The sequence below is a fragment of the Mya arenaria genome, chromosome 5, assembly GCF_026914265.1.
Source record: "Mya arenaria isolate MELC-2E11 chromosome 5, ASM2691426v1".
Lineage (NCBI taxonomy): Eukaryota > Metazoa > Mollusca > Bivalvia > Myida > Myidae > Mya > Mya arenaria.
In genome coordinates, this window is record NC_069126.1 from 77,022,156 (window position 1) to 77,043,593 (window position 21,438).

General features: G+C 37.8%; 2 protein-coding genes across 3 annotated transcripts in view; both read left to right on the forward strand.

Annotated features, from left to right (window-relative positions):
• The window catches only part of LOC128234785 (periostin-like), a 39,837-nt gene extending 37,410 nt beyond the window's left edge, over positions 1 to 2,427 (forward strand). Inside the window, exons 18-20 of the mRNA XM_052949302.1 lie at positions 600 to 777; positions 1,118 to 1,232; positions 1,793 to 2,427. Coding sequence (XP_052805262.1) covers positions 600 to 777; positions 1,118 to 1,232; positions 1,793 to 2,061 — 562 coding nt within the window. The 3' untranslated portion in view covers positions 2,062 to 2,427. The remainder of the gene's footprint in view (positions 1 to 599; positions 778 to 1,117; positions 1,233 to 1,792) is intronic.
• A 1,993-nt stretch (positions 2,428 to 4,420) lies between these two features.
• On the forward strand, positions 4,421 to 21,365 carry LOC128236313 (uncharacterized). 2 transcript variants are annotated; one of them, XM_052951217.1, is made up of 6 exons: positions 4,421 to 4,570; positions 14,276 to 14,684; positions 18,302 to 18,367; positions 18,599 to 18,685; positions 20,002 to 20,139; positions 20,457 to 21,365. In XM_052951217.1, the coding sequence occupies exons 2-6, from the start codon at positions 14,457 to 14,459 to the stop codon at positions 20,874 to 20,876; spliced, it is 939 nt and encodes a 312-aa protein (XP_052807177.1). In that variant the 5' UTR covers positions 4,421 to 4,570; positions 14,276 to 14,456; the 3' UTR covers positions 20,877 to 21,365. The 2 variants fall into 2 exon arrangements, with proteins under 2 accessions (XP_052807177.1, XP_052807176.1); XM_052951216.1 differs by lacking the exon at positions 4,421 to 4,570 and adding an exon at positions 12,183 to 12,362.
• Positions 21,366 to 21,438: the final 73 nt, after the last annotated feature.

The following is a 21,438-nucleotide window of genomic DNA, read 5'->3' on the forward strand; positions in this document are numbered from 1 at the left end:
CAAATAACCTCGAGAGATTATCACTTGCCTCTAACTTAAGACATTTGAATTTGTGGTATAGGTAAATAACTTAAATAACCATTTTTATTCTAATAAAAAAATGAATATCTATCTCTTTAAAGATGACATGTCAGAGAATGGAATAGAGTAAAACCTGTTTAATAAAGCCAAAATAGTTTATTGTGATGGTTTTGTTGTTGTCTTATATCCTACATAATGCGCCAGTGTGTCCCTGAACGAGACACACAAAGTAGGCATATATTCTGAGGGTGAAGCTGGTCAGGTAATTCTCTGTTTTTCCCACATGGACGGCTCATTTGATAAAACATATGACTGTGCTTACATCGCAGACTGTATGTGGATCAGAGCCTAAACATAGTGGTCGGAAGATTCACGATAGACCTGTCCTCCCGTAATACAGTATTATCTATGTTCGATGCCACAGACGGCTTTTTTAGCGTTAAATTAGCAGCCTATATGTGAATCAGCTCCTGACGCTGGTTCCCGGAAGTTCCACGGTGAACCTACCTTCCCGTAACACGGCATCTGGTTTGGTCCCAAGTACGACTCATTTGTTTATTGCTATGTTTATACTGCAGCCTGGGTGTGGACCAACTATTGAAGCTGGTTCCTGGAAGTTCTTCAGTGGACCTCAGCTCCCGGAATACGATGTTTACGGTGTTTGCTCCGACGGACGGCTCGCTGGCGCCTCCGCACCTCTCACGGAAGGACATCGAGTACCTCAACACCAATCTCACGGATGATGAGCGATCGGCGGTACGTGTGAACTAAACATAAAATATGTGCCAAGAATTAAAATATGCACATTTAAATGGCCCTCAAAATAGTCCACCGTTACGCGAACAGGTAGCGTTTCGCGACCTCTCTTTTACCACTAGTTGAATGTGCTTTTAGTTTATGAAACAGAGATGTTCCAGAAATGAAATGATATGCACAAACTTGAAAAAGCTACAAACCATTGACAATCCACGTAATCATTTTATATTTTTGTATAATAAACTTGTAGACGTGTTATTTTTAATAAAACGAGAGGTGGTGGCTTGTGACGGTGAATAGTTATGGTATTCTGAGGCCATTTTTACCTATCTGGTTCCAGATTGTCCAGCGCCACATCGTGCGGGGCCAACAGATAGACTATGACAGTATCATAGACGGGTCCTATAACAAATATGCAAGAGATAGAAACATATCCATTATCTCCAGAACAGATGGTAAACCAATAGTTGTTGCTCCTGCTGTTTTGTTGATCTTGAAGCGTAATGGTTATGATCGTTTTTATCACGTCCATTGTTGGTGTACTGATAGCAATTACAAATTAAAAAAACTTATTTATTTTAAAACTATTTTGGAACAAATAATTACAACATCAAATTAGTCACTCTCGTTGGCAAGATGTAACGCGAGAGAGTTGCCTTGCGCTGTGGAGGAGACCGGAGTACTCGTAGGAAACACACTTGTCCGGATTGGTGACGAGTGACCGCAAACCAATGTCACATGCGTCCAGGCCGGGAATCGAACCCGGGACGCCTAGTTGGGAACTTCTACGCTAACCGGATAACCGAAGAAGTTTATAAGCCTTGATGACATGGAACTTTTTAAGCGAACAAACTTAGTGACTAGAGTGTTTGAAACTTGGGGCAAAACCATTAAATTCCATTGTACGTCTGTCAAAAGTATCGTTACTTTGTCGAAGTCGTTCATATCAAGTCTAGCTTTTATGTTGATCATTTTAAAATGTACCGCTTTTTTCACTCATTTAATTGTCCTGCAGGATTTTACCTGAAATGGGAGGACGTGGAAGCAAAAATCGTCCGCCCAAATATTCTCGCCACAAACGGCATAATCCACGTGGTGGATCGCTTCATGTTGGCCACGCCCATACATGAGACGACACTTGCTCCACGAACCACTACACAACGTCAGCACGTGTCGGGTGCGCGCACAGTGCATCATGTGACTGTGATTGTGACGTCATATTCTGTGACTGTGACTGGTTTAGTGTTGATGAAATTATTTAAATGTTTTTACATCGTTAGATGATACAGTGTGACCGTGAAATAATGAACCCAGTTTATGCACAAATACATGTGATTTATTTGAGGTAAATGGCCTAAGGGCTATTTCAACATGGAGCACACAATTCTTTCAATATCTGCCGCAGGTCACTCTAGTGTATGCCCCCAAGTGTTATGACTATGTTTATGCTTCCAGAAGCATTACTTCTTGTCTTGTTAGCATTTTTGTCCACTGAATATTGACAGCTGATGTACATGATAGTATTACGCTTTTTTGAATCTCCTGTTTATGTCATAATGTGTCCACATAATTATGCCATTGAAGCTCAAATAGAGCAAACTGTGTTCAATACATCTGTAGATATTCACCTTTATAAATCTATTTTTAATATATGCTCGTTTGTTTTGATATTAATTGGCTGTCTGCTTTTGGTGTCGTCGACGGATGGATCGTTCAAAGTCGATGTCGCCGTCGTATTATCGTAAACAAAGACGATTATGGTGGCCATATATATTGAAGACAGAACCAAAAATGATACTCATATAACTTTGGCAATATGCAAATTGTATTCAATTCCATACAGTTGGCTTAATGCTGCGTCATGTTATGTCCCTTGGCTGAGAAAAACGGACTGGCGTTGACATCCGCTTTTGCTCTTAACGGTTTAACTCATACGAAACACTATGCGGGCAAAATTTACCATACTTATATGGCGTTTATATGTTCAACGTTTACCCTTTGGCAAATTTCCTCTTGTGGTATTGTTTTCGGCGCGTTTATATGGCGATTGAGAAAAATGGATATTATGAATTTTATGCCAAAAGTTTGTGTTGAAAAGTACATTTAATATAATGTTGAAGCTATTACTAACAAATGATAGAATATATACATACTTGTACGCAATATGTCGCAGTAAAATTCATGAAAATAATAAAGAAATCCATGTGAAGAAGAAATCTAATAATTCAAACTTTATGATTTCAAGTTTTACAAGTTCATTCTAAAACCAAAATAAGAACCAAGTTAGTTGAATACTTCAAGTATCAGCTGAAATGGAAGTGCCAGTTTTTACTAAAATGCATTTTGAAAGTTAAGCAGTCCACTTTGATAACATAATCATTGTATAGTCACACACAAAAAAAAAATCAGAAATAAAACAGTATTTCAAACATTTCAATTCAATCTTTGTTGACCTCTGTTATTGCCGAGAAATTCCAAGATAGTTTGATAGAAGCAATGAATTTGTATTTATAACAATTTCCTCATTCATTTTGTTTTATTTGTCAATTATTTATTGTAAAACCCTGCCAAAACCGAGATACCCCCGATGGTTGATCATTATTTTGCGTTTTATGACATAAAATACGCACGGGGGCAAGTTATCCCCACCTTCAGACTATGGGTATTTTGCCCCGAGGGTTTTTGCGTGTACATTCACCGTGTTTATGCACATATTTTGCTCATGAATTAATTTGCCCCCGAGGGTAAATCTCGTCATATAAACGGCCTTAAAGTAGTTCAGTTACAGGAAATACTGGGCCAATGATGATGTTCTAATTCCGGAAAATATATATTTTGTAGGCTGTTTTAGTTTTTGTTTGATGAAGCAATATTAAGTAAACTAAGCCACGATATTGAATGTTTCAATTAAACAATTAAAAACAATTGAACATAATAGTATGCATGCAATAATCTTATCATTGACTTTTAAAATGTAAAACCGTTGTCTTATATGTTACACTCTTATTCAAAATCATGACATACACATGTATAACAAGATTAACTACTTACTAAATAATGCATTAATGGAAAGTATTAATTACTGATAACAAGATTTTTAACCGATTGTTAATAGCGGAAAACGCAAAACAATTGAATGATTGGTGAGTGCTAAATGATTAACCGTGATCTACTATAGCCCCATTCGCTAGAAATACCATGTTTTCTGCACATTTCTTTCAAATTAAACTCGGTTCCTTCATAATAACCATTGTTTTCGACATTTATTCATCCTGTTTTGTAAATAAAAAAGTATTAATTGTGGTAAATCTTAATTGGGAGTAAGAGTGCATCTTTAAGCTCATAACCTGCTTCTATATGATTTTGTGTCCCCAGATGAAATATTACCTTATAAACACTTGACACGAGCCCCGTTTGCCAAGCCAAGATAAGTCGCCGAAAACTCATTGTAAGACTTTCATCTTCCATTCAATTACGTTTGAATAGAAGTCGTCAACTGTTATCAATGTGTTACCAATATTTATTTACTAATGGCCGAAAACCATTTGTTAAATTAATGCCAACTTGAAGTCCACAGATTTCCTCTTGCACATATTTTGTAATTTCGCCGTTTTAGTCGAGTTTGATAATAATGGTCGCCAGTGTTCTTTAGTGTTTCTAAGTTAGAAGGAAATAGGAACTATCCAATAAACTTGAAAATAATCCTCTTCAAGTGTTAAGTAAATTAATTTTATCAGGCTAAGTGTGTATAATGGACCATGGAATCATATAAGAATAATGTCCTGGTGTAAAGGTAAGACCCGTTCTTCAAGAACACCATACTTGTCATAATATTTAACAATAATCGGTACTGATCGATGCTATATTGGTAAATTACTTTATTGTTAATTTTCTCCATAAAAGCGCAGTGCTCTCCTCACTGACGAATTCCATTTACTCTTACAAATGTAATTACTTTTCCAAGATACTACTGTAAGATACAGTACAAATAGCATGTTTGTTTCGTTCGATTTACCGTTCTAGCGACAACAGCGATCCCTAAGAACAACCCTTCTGTCCTTACAATAACATAAAATTTCTTATGCTAATAATGGCGTCGCCATCATAAAATAACGCTATTATATACTTATTGCCCAGCCCCTGTTGTCTTGTGACATAAATGAATACCGTTGAAAATGTGCGCACTGTAGAGCGACATTTAATATATTTAACGCTGTAAATACTCAACTTAGTTTTTATGATATTATTATTATTATTAATGAACAGAACAGAACAGAATATTTATTTAGATACAAGCGTATACAGCTTATGATCATAAACATTAGGAATATTTAGTAATGCATGCACATACAATACATATGATAACATAAATGGAGTAAACAAAAAGCAATTGAGCAAATATTAGCAAAGTTAGAGTACATATTTTAACATAATTTTCATGAGAGTAAATTTCTTATCCCGGAACGTTTAAATAAGCATCTCTATGTTCATTTGCTTTAAGAATAAATATCGCTAATCTGTGTAGCAAAGTCTTCTTGGTAGTGTTCAATAGTTGATATAAAACATCATACAAGATATCACATTCGACATTTGTGGTTAGTAAACAGGATCTCAGTATTAACTCGCTTACAAAAAAAATGATAAAATTTCGCCAAATCTCGTTTTATTTAATAAACGTTATCATTATTCCAAAACTGATATTTGTAATTGTTATCGGTATATTAACAATTTCATTGGTCACACCTAGGTAGGTTTCAGGTAGAATGATTAACGTAAGATGCTCGAAGCTCTATGAGGAAGTCCAAGTACTGTTTACCAGTGGGTTTTGGGATTAACAACGGAGAAAGGAAGATCTATATAACATGTATAAGCGACTTGTTGATTTGTCATGGACACTTTAATCCACCGGTCCGATCCCCGTGATGTGGGTACCAGAGTGTACGCAAATAGCTCTCAAGTATGATGTATTGTAGTGAAAATGCCGATGTTTATCACAAAATTCCGATCATAGGGCTCCGGTACTTGGACGTTTTCGATTGCCTAAAAACGTTTAACTTGTAGTTACTTGTAGTTACTCTTTATATGGAGAAATCATCTTCATTTCAATAAAAACTCTTCAGAGGAAGCACTTAAACTCTCTATTTTAGAATAAAAACTTCGAAGGTTATCAATAAAATAGACATTTACATTCAGTTTTGTTATTTGATTTCCTTCGTCTATCATTAGGAGAGCAATTCGTTTATTTTGGACGCAAATCCAAGTTATCTTAAATTCAATTCACAGAGAGATTAGAAGTTGACCGCGTGAAGATTTGGATACAACATTGAAGTAAGTTAATGAGAATTTGACTATTTAGTTTACGAAAATGAATTAAAATAGAATATTATTGCAAACGGTCCAACTGCTTTAAGATTATAAATAGAACAAGTTTTATAGCCACTATACTAGAAGAATGATCGTCTCAAACGATAAATCTGAACAAAACAGAACAAAATACTGTGATTAATGAAATTAGAATTTTATAATATTTGGTTGCCTTCTAGAAATTCTTTACACGCCTCTTTTTCAAATACACGCGATAGTTTATAAATGTGTTTTGAATTTATGGATTGAGATGTGTTGCCAAAAACGCTGCTCAATACGCGCCTTTGACCTTTCTCGGAATCATACTTCTTGGCTGCAGTGACCTTAACCTTGACGTCCGCAGATGATACATTATATAACCCCCCTAATTCGCATACAAAATAGGGAATTCGATACAAATGTAAAATTAAAAAAGAATACCTAATCTGTGGTCCTGGTACCGCATATGCGATTCTGGTACTTAACTTGTGGTCATGGTACCTAACCTATGGTCATGGTATCTAATATGTGGTTCTGGTACCTAATAGGTGGTCCTGGTAACTTATATGCGGTCTTGGAACCTAATATGTGGTTCTGGTACCTAATGTGTGGTTCTGGTACCTAATAGGTGGTTCTGGTAACTTATATGTGGTCCAATTACCTAAACTATGGTTCTGGTTCCTAATATGTGGTCATGGTACCTAATATGTGGTTCTGGTTCCTAATCTGCGGTTCTGGTACTTCATATGTGGTCATAGTACCTAATCTAAGTTCATAGTATCTTATTTGTGGTCATGGTAGCTAATCTGTGATTCTGGTACCTTATATGTGGTTCTTGTATCTAATATGTGTTTCTGGTACCTTATATGTGTAAATGGAACCTTATCTGTGGTTCTAGTACATAATATGTGGTCCTTGTATCCAATATGTGGTTCAGGTATCTAATATGAGGTTCTGGTACCTAATATGTGGTCCTGGTACCTTATATGTGGTCCTGGTACCTTATATGTGGTCCTTGTATCTAATATGTAGTTCTGGTCCCTAATCTGTGGTCCTGGTACCTAATATGTGGTCCTGGTTCCGAATGTGTGGTTCTGGTACCTAATTTGTGGTCCTGATACCTAAGTTGTTATTCTGGTACCTAATCTGTGGTTCTGATACCTAAGCTGTGGTCATGGTACCCAATCTGTGGTTTTGGTACCTAATATGTTTACATGGTACCTAATATGTGGTCCTGGTACGGCATATTAGTTTTGGTATCTAATCTGTGGTTCTGGTACCTAAATAGTGGTTCTGATACATAATCTGTGGTTATGATACATAATTTATGGTTCTAGTAGCTAGTCTGTGGTCATTATACTTCATATGTGGTGCTGGTATCTAATCTGTGGATAGGGTACCTTATAAGTAGTTCTGGTACCTCATCTGTGGTTCTGGTACCTAATTTGTCGTCATGATACCTAATCTTAGGTCATGATAACTACTCTGTGTTTCTTGTTCTTTATCTGTGGTCCTGGTGTCTAATATGTAGTTCTGGTACCTAAAATGTGATTCTGGTACCCAGTGTCTGGTCCTGGTACCTAATACGTGGTTCTGGTACCTAAATCGATGCCATGGTACCTTATCTGTGGTTCTTGTTCTTTATATGTGGCTCTGGTACCATATATGTAGTTATGGTACCTAAACAATGGTTCTGGTACCTAATAAATTGTCATGGTACTTAATATGTGGTTCTGGTACCTAATATGTTGTCATGGTACCTAATATGTGGTCATGGTAACTAATATTTGGTCCTGGAACCTAATCTGTGGTTCTGGTATCTAATATGTTGTTCTGAAACCGAGTCTCTGGTTCTGATACCTACTATGTGGTTCTGATATCTACTCTGTGGTTCTGGTACCTAATAGGTGGTTCTGGAAACTTATATGTGGTCATGGAACCTAATATTTGGTTCAAGTACCTAATCTGTGGTCATGGTACCTAATATGTGGTTCTGAAACCTAATCTGTGGTTCTAAAACCTTATATGTGGTTCTGATACCTAATCTGTGTTCATGGTACCTAACATGTAGTCCTGGTTCCTAATATGTGGTTCTGATACCTAATTTGTGGTTCTGGTACCTACTACTTGGTTCTGGTACCTAATCTGTGGTCATAGTACCTAATCTGTGGTTTTGGTATTCAATATGTGGTCCTGGTTCCTAATCTGTGGTTCTGATACCTTATATGTTGTTCTGATATCCAATATGTGGTTCTGGTACCTAAAAGGTGGCTCTAGTAAATTATATATGGTCATAGAACCTAGTATTTGGTCCACGTGCCTAATGTGTGGTATTGGTTCCTAATAAGTGGTTCTAGTACCAAATCTGTGGTATTGGTTCCTGATATGTGGTTATATTAACTAATCTGTGTTTTTTGTTCCAAATATTTTGTTCTAGTACCTTATCTGTTGCTTTGGTATTTGTGGTTCTGAAAACTAATCTGTTGTTCTGAAACCTAATCTGTGGTCATGGAACCTAACATATGGTCCTGGTTCCTAATATGTGGTTCTGATAGCTAATTTGTGGTCCTGGTTTCTAATATGTGGTCCTGGTTCGTAATCTGTGGTTCTGAAACCTAATATGTGTTCATGGTACCTAACATATGGTCCTGGTTCCTAATATGTGGTTCTGATACCTAATTTGTGGTCCTGGTTTCTAATATGTGGTTCTGGTTCCTAATCTGTAGTTCTGGGACCTTTTCTGTGGTACTGAAACATAATCTGTGGTTTTGGTACCTTATATGTGGTTTGGGTTTCTTATGTGTGGTTCTGAAACCTGCTATGTGGTTCTCGTACCAAATCTGTGGATCTGAAACCTAATTCGTGGTTCTGGTACCTTATCTGTGGTCCTGGTACCTTCTATGAGGTCCTGGTTCCTAATCTGTTTTTCTGGTACCTACTACTTGGTTCTGGTACCTAATCTGTGGTCATGGTACCTAATCTGTGGTTCCGATTCCTTATCTGTGGTTCTGTCACCTTATCTGTGCTCCTATAACCTAATATGTGGTTCTGGTACCTAATCTGTGGTTCTGGTTCCTTATCTGTGGTTCTTGCACCTAATTTGTGATTCTTACACCTAATCTGTGGCTCTTGTACCTAATATGTGGTTCTAGCACCTAATCAGTGGTTCTGGTACCTGATCTGTGGTTCTGGTACCTAATCTGTGGTTCTGGTTCCTAAAATGAGGTTCTAGTACCTTATCTGTGGTTATGGTACCTAATATGTGGTTCTGTTTCCTTATCTGTGAATCTGGTACCTAATCTATGGTTCTGGTACCTAATAGGTGGTACTGGTTTCTTATATGTGGTTCTAGTACCTGATCTGTGGTTCTGGTACCTAATCTGTGGTTCTGGTTCCTTACCTGTGGTTCTGTTTCCTTATCTGTGGTTCTGTTTCCTTATCTGTGGTTCTGGTTCCTAATCTGTGGTTCTTGTTCCTTATCAGTGGTTCTGAAACCTAATATGTGGCTCTTGTACTTAATCTGGTTCTGGTACCTAATATGTGGTTCTGGTACCTAATCGGTGGTTCTAGTACCTAATATGTGGTTGTAGTACCTAATCTGTGGTTCTGGAACCTAATATGTGGTTCTGGTACCTAATCTGTGGTTCTGGTTCCTAAAATGAGGTTCTAGTACCTTATCTGTGGTTATGGTACCTAATATGTGGTTCTGTTTCCTTATCTGTGAATCTGGTACCTAATCTATGGTTCTGGTACCTAATAGGTGGTACTGGTTTCTTATATGTGGTTCTAGTACCTGATCTGTTGTTCTGGTACCTAATCTGTGGTTCTGGTTCCTTACCTGTGGTTCTGTTTCCTTATCTGTGGTTCTGTTTCCTTATCTGTGGTTCTGGTTCCTAATCTGTGGTTCTTGTTCCTTATCAGTGGTTCTGAAACCTAATATGTGGCTCTTGTACTTAATCTGGTTCTGGTACCTAATATGTGGTTCTGGTACCTAATCGGTGGTTCTAGTACCTAATATGTGGTTGTAGTACCTAATCTGTGGTTCTGGTACCTAATATGTGGTTCTGGTACCTAATCTGTGGTTCTGGTTCCTAATCTGTGGTTCTGTTTCCTTATCTGTGGTTCTGGTTCCTAATCTGTGGTTCTTGTTCCTTATCAGTGGTTCTGAAACCTAATCTGTGGCTCTTGTACTTAATCTGTGGTTCTGGTACCTAATATGTGGTTCTGGTACCTAATCTGTGGTTCTAGTACCTAATCCGTGGTTCTAGTACCTAATCTGTGGTTTTGGTACCTAATGTGTTGCTCTGGTACCTAATATGTGGTTCTGGTACCTAATCTGTGGCTCTTGTACCTAATCTGTGGTTCTGGTACCTAATATGTGGTTCTGGTACCTAATCTGTGGTTCTAGTACCTAATATGTGGTTCTGGTACCTAATATGTTGTTCTGGTACCTAATATGTGTTTCTAGAACCTAATCTGTGGTTCTGGTTCCTTTACTGTGGTTTTGAAACCTAATCTGTGGTTCTGGTACCTAATCTGTGGTTCTGGTACTTAATCTGTGGTTCCGGTTCCTTATCTGTGGTTCTGGTACCTAATCTGTGGCTCTTGTACCTAATATGTGGTTCTGGTACCTAATCTGTGGTTCTGGTAACTTATCTGTGGTTCTGGTACCTAATCTGCGGTTCTGGTTCCTTATCTGTGGTTTTGAAACCTAATATGTGGCTCTGGTACCTAATCTGTGGTTCTGGTACATCATCTGTGGTTCTGGTTCCTTATCTGTGGTTCTGAAACCTAATATGTGGCTCTGGTACCTAATATGTTGCTCTGGTACCTAATGTGTTGCTCTGGTACCTAATATGTGGTTCTGGTACCTAATATGTGGTGTTTGTCCCTAATCTGTGGTTCTGTTACCTTGATCTTGTGTTTCAATACCGCGTTAAAGGTAATTTCTTCTTCATGGTGAATTTTCCCTAAGAGTTTAGTAAACATCAAGTCTGTGTGGCTGAAAAAAAAATCGTGACAAGAAAACTGCTTTTAGAAAGATAGGCATACTGTGTATATATATGTCAAAAGGGTTAATGAATTTTTGTTCAGGTCCAAATCAAGATGATTAAAGCACATGGCCAGCGAACAAGATGGAAATTAAATAAAAAAATTCAGAATAAAGCCCAGTGTATGCTAATTTAGCTGATAATTGTTTAATTTGTTTTCATTTCCTCGCGTTTAAGGTCTCGTGCGAAGTATACAAACACTCCCAACCTAGCGTTATACAGCACGATGTGATGAATGTTGTTAAGCAATAAATGGAACGGTAATAACATGAATGGGCTGTTGGTAAATGTGTGTATGTATGAGAATGAAAAACATTTCGGGTACTTGTTTCCTCATTAGTGTACATTAAGACAATTAAAACAAATTTATTTTTGGACCCCACTTTCAACTTCTTTATCAAAATGTGATAAACATCTTCACACAAATAACCTTTTAATAAACCTGTTTATATATACCAGGTTTTTTAAAAACAATACAATTGAATTCGGTGCTATCGGCATTGACATTCATTAGGAAAGAAGGAGTAAATGTTACCATCATATTCTAGCGTGAAATAAATCATAAATGTTCCATTACTTTACTGAGGTGGAAATGCATGTAAAATATTGCTTTAATTTCTTATAAAATTCCATGGATATACATAATTATTTTTGAATTTATTCAACACCTAAAGTTTCTTTTTTTGTTAATTGTATGTGCACGCAACGTTCTAATACGATTTTAAGGAGATTTTCATTGCATCCGGTTTAATTTACTACCATCAATATAACTTCATAAGAATTCAATTTTCATCTAAATGGCTGCTTTTAATGTTACAAAATGGAAGATTTGTAGAAATCACTAAATTCAAGATAACATTGTAATGGGTCTATTGTCGCTGTGACGAACTCATTTCGAATGAAAGTGTTACCATACCGTAATTTATAGGTTTAAAGAAACGTGCGATATTTACAGGAAATTTAGTAATATATAGCTTAACCTGGTTTTGTTTGTTGACGTGGGTTTTAATGTTGATTTAATAACACACTATTTTTCTATGCATTTCCGTGTTCAGTTAATCGTTACCATTATTTCTCAGAATGTTCGTTGACCATAGTCCGGATAAATAACAAATCTAAAAGTGGTTGAATTAAAACAAAAAAGTCAAGCAAAATGGAATCGGATCCTCTTTCTACCAAATACTACGATCGGTATGTATCAGATAAGCTTAAAAAAATCATACAGACTCATATCAATTTAATAATGGGAGACATAATGAAAGGACAGGAAACCAGGTTTAGATATGAAAAAAAATGTTTTTTATCTGCTTTCTGCTTTTCTGCCTTGCTCATTTGGAGCAGTTTTGACGATTCAATTTACACATATATATTTCAATCCATTCTAATCAATTTCGTGATGCTAAAAGGTTTTGTTATATAAAAAATATAGTTTTCAGTAAGTATAAGGCTTTGTTAAGCTACATTGTTTTATGTCTGATTAAAGAACTGTGCCTAAGTTTTTATGTTCTTATAAGGTTTTGAGTCGATCTAAGGTTAGATGTAGTAATAAGGTTTACGGTAGCTATAAGGTTTCGTGTCGCTATAATGTTTAATAGAGCTAGCACATTCGTGTCGCTATAATGTTTAATGGAGCTAGCACATTCGTGTCGCTATAATGTTTAATAGAGCTAGCACATTCGTGTCGCTATAATGTTTAATGGAGCTAGCACATTCGTGTCGCTATAATGTTTAATAGAGCTAGCACATTCGTGTCGCTATAATGTTTAATAGAGCTAGCACATTCGTGTCGCTATAATGTTTAATAGAGCTAGCACATTCGTGTCTCTATAATGTTTAATAGAGCTAGCACATTCGTGTCGCTATAATGTTTAATGGAGCTAGCACATTCGTGTCGCTATAATGTTTAATAGAGCTAGCACATTCGTGTCGCTATAATGTTTAATAGAGCTAGCACATTCGTGTCGCTATAATGTTTAATAGAGCTAGCACATTCGTGTCGCTATAATGTTTAATAGAGCTAGCACATTCGTGTCGCTATAATGTTTAATAGAGCTAGCACATTCGTGTCGCTATAATGTTTAATGGAGCTATAAGATTTGGTGTCGCTTTAAGGTTTTATCTCTATGTAAGGTTTTGATGCAGCTGTAAGGTGTGAGTAGCTATAAGGTTTCGTGTAAAGTTTGATGAAGTCATAAGGCTTTGTTTCGCTATAAAAAAAATTCGCTATAAGGATTTGTTTCGCTATAAGTTTTTGTTCGCTATTAGGATTTGTGTCGCTATAAGGTTTTGTGTCGCTGAAAGGTTTTGTGTCGCTATAAGGTTTTGTTATAAGGTTTTGTGTCGCTATAAGGTTTTGTGTCGCATAATATTTTGAGTCGCTATAAGGTTTTGTGTCGCTGTTGATTCTGTGTCGCTATAAGGTTTTGTGTCGCATAAGATTTTAAGTCGCTATAAGGTTTTTATGTCGCTGTTAGGTTCTGTATCGCTATACGGTTTGTGTCGCATAAGACTGTGTGTCGCTGAAAGGTTTTGTGTCGCTGAAAGGTTTTGTGGCGCTATAAGGTTTTGTGTCGCTGAAAGGTTTTGAGTCGCTATAAGGTTTTGAGTCGCTATAAGGTTTTGTGTGGCTATAAGGTTCTGTATCGCTATACGGTATGTGTCGCATAAGATTGTGTGTCGCTGAAAGGTTTTGTGTCGCTGAAAGGTTTTGTGGCGCTATAAGGTTTTGTGTCGCTGAAAGGTTTTAAGTCGCTATAAGGTTTTGAGTCGCTATAAGGTTTTGTGTGGCTATAAGGTTCTGTATCGCTATACGGTTTGTGTCGCATAAGATTGTGTGTCGCTGAAAGGTTTTGTGTCGCTGAAAGGTTTTGAGTCGCTATAAGGTTTTGAGTCGCTATAAGGTTTTGTGGCTCTATAAGGTTTTGTGTCGCTATAAGGCTCTGTGTCACTATAAGGTTTTGTGTCTCTATAAGGTTTTGTGTGCTTTTTAGGTTTTAAGTCGCTATAGGGTTTTATGTACATGTAGTTAATGTTAATCTAATTGAATATCAACTGCCACGTTCATATTATACCGGATCACGAAATGTACTTTACCCTTTTTCCAGGTTCTTAGAACAATTGAGGCGCTATCTGTCCCGTCCGGCTTCCCGCCTGCTCTCAGCACGATCCCGCAAACACTCCGTACCGGAAACACCTCCAGAGCGCCGCCCGCTAACCACCTCTACCGCAGCCCCGCAGTCACCAGTCCCTCAGATCCACGTGAGCGACTATTCAGAAGAACCAGAAATGGAGCGGAGGCGGGTTGCGGAGATTGAAGGCATCGACAGCTCTAAGATGCGTCAGTTTCCGTTCTCCTCGTTCAAGCTCCTAGGCGGCCTGCAGATCGGGGTGGGGATTGTTTGTCTCTTGCTTGGGCTCGTGGACCTGTTCGTTTTCCTGTACGTGTCAGAATATGACAGCGAGACGTTGACGGCACTCACTATCGCCTGCACCCCCGTCTGGTGCGGCCTCTGGGTAAGTCGAGGGCAACTTTCAGTGTAAGGCTTACTTTGGTGAGCGCGGCACACTCGCTGCAAGATATAGCTATATTTTGGTAGGAATGGCAAACTCGTTGCAGTTAATAGGAGTGACACACTCGTTGCAAGGTCATGCGTATAAAGGATTGTACCACTGAAGGGACGAGTTTTGGTATACAAGTCAAAAGCATCATTTGTCCTCGTGTAGGCGATTGTCAAAGTCGATAGTTCAAGAAACTACCACTGACACCATCGTGTACATCTTACATTTAAATTGGGATATCTCAAATGAAATATTTTGTAAATTATTGCGCCAGTATAAACAATGTACTTTCAGAATCCATTTTAACTTTTATGTATAGGCTTGTTTCTATGAAGAGTATTTGTCGAAGTAGAATTTTTTTAAATGGAATACTTATGTAGTCGGACAAATGCAAATAATAATTTTCGCTTGCAAAAAAACACAATAATACCTCGATAGTTTAAAAGCTATCATTGCAACAGAAATGTCATCTGAGATCATCTGTGGCCAGGAATTTGGAGTGTTTCTATTGATGCATGCAAATAAATGTCTTAAACAGCCATTTATCACCATGAGCACTCTGCAAAGGTGACTGTCTGTATGTCTGTGTATGCACACGTTAAAGATTATCTCTAAAGTTACTTTCATATATATATTATCCCTTGTCTGCTGCGAACATATTTGAGATATTCAACCTATTAATAGTTATAGTTACACCTGGTAACCCCATATACAATATTTGTATCATAAAGCATACAGTTTAATAAGAATCCATTAAACATATACAACATATAGTTTTTTTGTGACAACAAGATAGGCCGTCCACGCTCGGTTAAAATACGGAACATTTTTTTTGCTTGCGTGTTTATATGCGTTTAAATATCTACAAAATAAATTTAGCCACTTGAATTATATATCCAAGCATCTTTCAACAACCAAACATGGGTTCACTTGGTATTAACTGTGTAAAATTAGGCGCTACCGTACGTTGAAATATAAACTCTCATTGTTAATCGATACAATTAATTGTCGACCAATAGAATCCTCGGTTAGACGTGTAAACGCTTGTCAATTGTATTTACCTTAAACATACGTTGACAGTCAAAGTCAGTAACCACAGCGGTTTTTTACGAAATAAAGCCTCCTGTATATATTGTATTGTTTATACGATATGTATAGGGTAAATCGAGAGAAGCCCCTAAATAACCCAACATTATATGAAAAAGTAACAGGCGATCATTTGAGTAATGCTTAATTCTCGTTGGTCCATAAAAAGATGCATACCCTAAATATGATTAGAATAAATGAATTATCTAAGGCTCAATATAGTTCTGTTGTTTTTTTTCAAATATAGCTTACGGCTGCACGCTCACAAATTCACCGTTTTGACAACTTTTTTTATTTCTTTGTCTTGGAATTAGCCAATATTTGCGTTAATATCTACAAACCAGTTATAAAAGACTGCTGACAAAAGATCAGATCGCATATTGTCATATTTTCGTCCGAATATTAATGTTTTATGGCTAAAAGCGTTCCTAACGGTTTTAGGAAATTCATAAAACATAATTTTTTGAACATAAATATAAAAATCTGCGATCTGATTTTTGTCAGCAATATTATAGAACTGGTTTACATACTTTTTCGCAAAAACTGGCTCATCGGACCAAGACAAAAAAATGAAGAAAAAAAAGTCCCCTGTCAAAACGGTCAATCTGTGAGAGTGCAGCTTTAATCCATCCGGTCATACTGATCATCTGCCATAATAGGTCTATATTTTTGACATTGAGGAATCGTTCTTACCAAATAGTTTCCGTCAAATTCCATTTTGACTAAGAATACAATAAGATGGCTGTGATGTCAAAATATAAATTCTCATTCCATCGTGATTGAAGAATTTCATCATTATGAACATATTGAAAGAGAGATTCGTCTTATCTCCTTAGCTTCTATATGTTTCAAATCGCTCAAATCGGTATGAGTCTAATTATATTAAAGTTTGTGACATGTCTGAAATGGCGAATGCCCTTCATTTTTGCGTTTGACTACATTCCTGATATGTTTAATAAGACTTTAACGATGATTTGTAAGCGGCCTTGTAGACATGACAGAAGCGTATATGTGGTGGAAATGTGTACACTACTACGCCTCAGATAAATTATGTATATCGTTAAAAAAGTTAAAAGCGCACAATCTAACGGAGTTTGTGGAAATCGGTGGTGTCAGGGGTGTTCTAAACATTAAAAAAACAAGCAGGTAACACCGACTCTGTCAATAACTCCGCCTGTCGGAAACCGACCGATCAACCGCTGTAAAATGCCTTCTAAGTGCCCCTCCCCCATATTCACACACCCACTCGCTCTACCCCGGGCAAAGCATCACTAGATGAATATGTATATATGGCCAAGTAAACTTCTGATGTTAAATGTTAAACATTTCTACAAGCCCATGCTCCACACGTTGTTTATTTTGCAGTGTATAGTTTCTGGATCCACGGTCAGGTGTATATTACTCAAAGAGTTGTTTATTTTCCAGTGTTTACCGTGTGAGTGGATCCATGGGCATGTGTATGCTACATGTTGTTTATTTTCCAGTGTTTACCGTGTGAGTGGATCCATGGGCATGTGTATGCCACATGTTGTTTATTTTCCAGTGTTTACCGTGTGAGTGGATCCATGGGCATGTGTATGCTACATGTTGTTTATTTTCCAGTGTTTACCGTGTGAGTGGATCCATGGGCATGTGTATGCTACATGTTGTTTATTTTCCAGTGTTTACCGTGTGAGTGGATCCATGGGCATGTGTATGCTACATGTTGTTTATTTTCGAGTGTTTACTGTGTGAGTGGATCCATGGGCATGTGTATGCTACATGTTGTTTATTTTCCAGTGTTTACCGTGTGAGTGGATCCATGGGCATGTGTATGCTACATGTTGTTTATTTTCCAGTGTTTACCGTGTGAGTGGATCCATGGGCATGTGTATGCTACATGTTGTTTATTTTCCAGTGTTTACCGTGTGAGTGGATCCATGGGCATGTGTATGCTACATGTTGTTTATAGTTCACGGATCCATGGGCATGTGTATGCTACATGTTGTTTATAGTTCACGGATCCATGGGCATGTGTATGCTACATGTTGTTTATAGTTCACGGATCCATGGGCATGTGTATGCTACATGTTGTTTATAGTTCACGGATCCATGGGCATGTGTATGCTACATGTTGTTTATAGTTCACGGATCCATGGGCATGTGTATGCTACATGTTGTTTATAGTTCACGGATCCATGGGCATGTGTATGCTACATGTTGTTTATAGTTCATGGATCCATGGGCATGTGTATGCTACATGTTGTTTATAGTTCATGGATCCAGGAGCAGTTATATATTACTCAAACACTTTATTTTATTTTCCAGTTTATCGTGAGTGGATCCATGGGCTATTGTTATTCACTCCACGTGTTGTTTATTTGCCTATGCATCATGTGTGGATCCATGGGCAGTTAAATGATACTCCATTGTTGATTATTTTTCAGTTTAGTATGTGTGGTTCCATGGACACGTGTAAGTTACTCCATGTGTTGTTTATTTTCCAGTTTATTGTGTGTGGGTCCATGGGCGGTTGTATGTCTCTGGAGAGCAAAACAACACTGACATACTTTGTAAGTTAACAACTCGACCATTTGTTGAAATAGTTTAAAAATAAGAATAAATTTATAAACAAATTGATTTATGATTTGGCCTTATGCGTTATCCCCTAATCACAGCTTTCAATGCTCTTTTGATCTCAACCAGCGTCCCGATTGTACACTCCTATCGTATAATATCATGCTTTTTAAAGGATTTATCTTCATACGAAACTTTTAATTGAATATTAATTTTATATATTTCAGAAAATGACGTTCATGATCCTAAGCGTCATGTGTGCGCTGTTGTTCGCTCCGGCCCTTTTCGGTATCGAGGTCTATATCGTCGTTCTGGTACGTGAGGCCTGTCAACGCGTATACACGCCAACTAAACGCCAGCTCTGAACTGTGGACACTTCCGTGGTGCAGCTGTGTTTTTTGTTTAGTATTGTACACGCGTTAGTTTGTATATTTTATCTGATATTTTCTTTCGGACTTGTGTGTACAAATAAACGAAACGCGCAGCTGCACCACGGAACTCACTGTCACTCACAGCTGACCCTTAGTAAGAGTGGCATAGTAGAGGCTAGTTTAAGGGATTCTTTAATCATAATCATTGCACATCATTAAGATACTAAACTCGCTTGCTGTCTTGTTTGATCTGGTAAGGATTGATTTGAATTGCTATTTGAGAATGCATAGTCAATCACATGTATGAATAAGTGATGAATGTAAATCAATACACAGCTTAAGTGAATCTTATGGCCATACATTATTGACTTCATTCTCTCTATTGGTCAGTTATTCATAACAAGTAATCCGATTAGCTACATCTTTCTTAGATCCAATTAAGACCAGTATTGAATATCAGTCCTGCAGATTCACCAATGGTAAGAGTAAGGACCACAACGGAAACCTAAATCGACATAATTCTATTTACAAGTAGTGCACATGGTTCCTTTTTATGAGTGTATGTACTTTTGTGTACGAACAGGTAAGATGCTGTTAATATTTTACCTGTAATGTCTTTGTACGACATCTTTTAAAATGTAACAGCTTTAACAAATTGCATAACCAGCGATATATTAATTTCTTTACGGCGTTAGGGCGGGGATAACACATGTAATCGCTTCGACATTAGCAAAATGTTCGTATTTTATTACCATAATACTGCTTAGATTACAAACTTTTTGATTCAATTTGCGTTTTAAAACTGTTCATTAAATGCACATTTTGAAGTGCTTGATCAGCCCGTCTGCTATCAATATACACTTCTCTCTTATATTGCGATATTGAACGCCCTTGAGACGGTCATTTAATAGAACAAGTTAAAAAATGGTGTTTAAACATTTATTTCTTTGGTTCATAGACGTGCACCATGCTTCGAAAGAAATTATGCCTTCCTAAAATTGACTTAACACCACAAAGTATGGAATTATCATTTTCTGGTACTATGAGTAGGTTAATGATTACAAAAGGCTAGGGTATGTTTAGCGTCGGTACCCTCGGTTTATTCATGGCCCTCTTAGCCAAAATACTATAGCTTATTACCTTTTCTGGAAAATGAAAAAGCAGAAATCTTAACAATAGCCTTGCTCTTTGTATTTAAGTATAGAGAAGTTGTGTACATGTTTTTTAACTTGTGAAATTGACAATTTTTTTTCTTTCAGCGGAAGGAAGGTGACTGGACAACCTCTGCCGAGTGGCTCATCCCCATGGTGATCGCGTTCTTCGCCTTTAACGAGATCATCTGCGCCGTCATCACCGCCGCTATCTGCTGCTGTTGCTCGCCTCTGAACCAGGCCAAGGTAACACTTCTTGTTATGTGTTACTATGGTCACTGAGTGGATGGTCGCCATGGTGATCGCGTACATGCTAGCTCCCCTCCCAGTCAGGTTAAGCTATCACTTCGGGTAAACTCGGGTAACGTCGGAAACGTCTCTTTCAGATGCACTGCTGGTCCTCATACTTTAGCATTCAACATCAAATTACTATGTACGGTTTAAAATGTTAACGTTTACATCGATCTCAATGCGGCGAATACCCAATTTCCATAACACATGATTATAAATGCTTATCAAAGCGACATGCATGCACTAAATCACGCTTTCCGGTCTATTTATAGGTGCGCGTCCTGTACACACGCGAACTGGACGAGTTGCACGAGCACCCGGAGAAACGGCGACTGGAAACGCCGGAAATCTTCTACACAGACAACAGTCGTCTGGAGCGCTCCCGCCATTCGCCCCGTGTTTACTCCTCAAGAAAAGAGCAGCCGGCTATCGCCTACGGCAACTGGGACGATCAGCATGGAAACAGCCACATGCGGACGCCGCGCCAGGTAGAGCTCGTCCATCAGTCGCACCAACCCCATCCGGCGGCGCAACACCAAAGGCAAGAGGTGCCCCGGGCATCCATGCACGAGACAGACTCCCCGGTAGCCCACTACTCCCGGCCACCCACGTATGAGGGACATCCGAACAATGACATCAACTCTTACCGACGTCTGCGTCAGCTGACTTTGCCCGGTGTCGGAACTGCCTGATGACCACATTCATTACGTCTTAAACCGGTTGACAAAATGACGTCACATTCCGGTCGCACGTGAACTAACTTATAAGCAAACTTGTGATAGTGCTGCTCTTTCTAGTGTGAATGTGTTTAATGTATTGTTTTGTATAAATTTACTGAGTAATTCACTTTTTGTTACGATTGGATGAATTCACTTTCACACATGTTAAAAATCGCGCTAATTTTATACCCTGAACATTCAACAAACTAATCAGAAAGGCTAACATCTCACTCGATATCTCGGGGTTTTCTTAATGTTTCCATTAGTTGGCATATGTTTATGCGTTTAATAATAATGGACAATTGCTATGTTTACAAAAATATTACAATTAAACGAGCCGATGATCCAAAATATATCATACAGACATCACTTGGCCATCCAGTGCCATTGTTGACACAAAGAAACCGCCTGGTTTGTGAGACCGTGTGTTAGCCATGGAACACAAGTATTCTCCAAACGAACTGAAACTGTCCTATCTTTCGTTTATATTATGAGTTTAAAACAAGTAGATAATCAAAATAAATCTCAGTTTCTT

What these genes read in the sequence shown, in the direction of transcription:
- LOC128236313 (XM_052951216.1), top strand. Translation starts at nt 12,325, where the DNA reads ATGGAATCGGATCCTCTTTCTACCAAATACTACGATCG. An exon ending in CCGTCTGGTGCGGCCTCTGG is followed by an intron (nt 14,685 to 18,301) that starts GTAAGTCGAGGG and finishes TTTATTTTCCAG; the next exon opens with TTTATTGTGTGTGGGTCCAT. An exon ending in AAACAACACTGACATACTTT is followed by an intron (nt 18,368 to 18,598) that starts GTAAGTTAACAA and finishes TATATATTTCAG; the next exon opens with AAAATGACGTTCATGATCCT.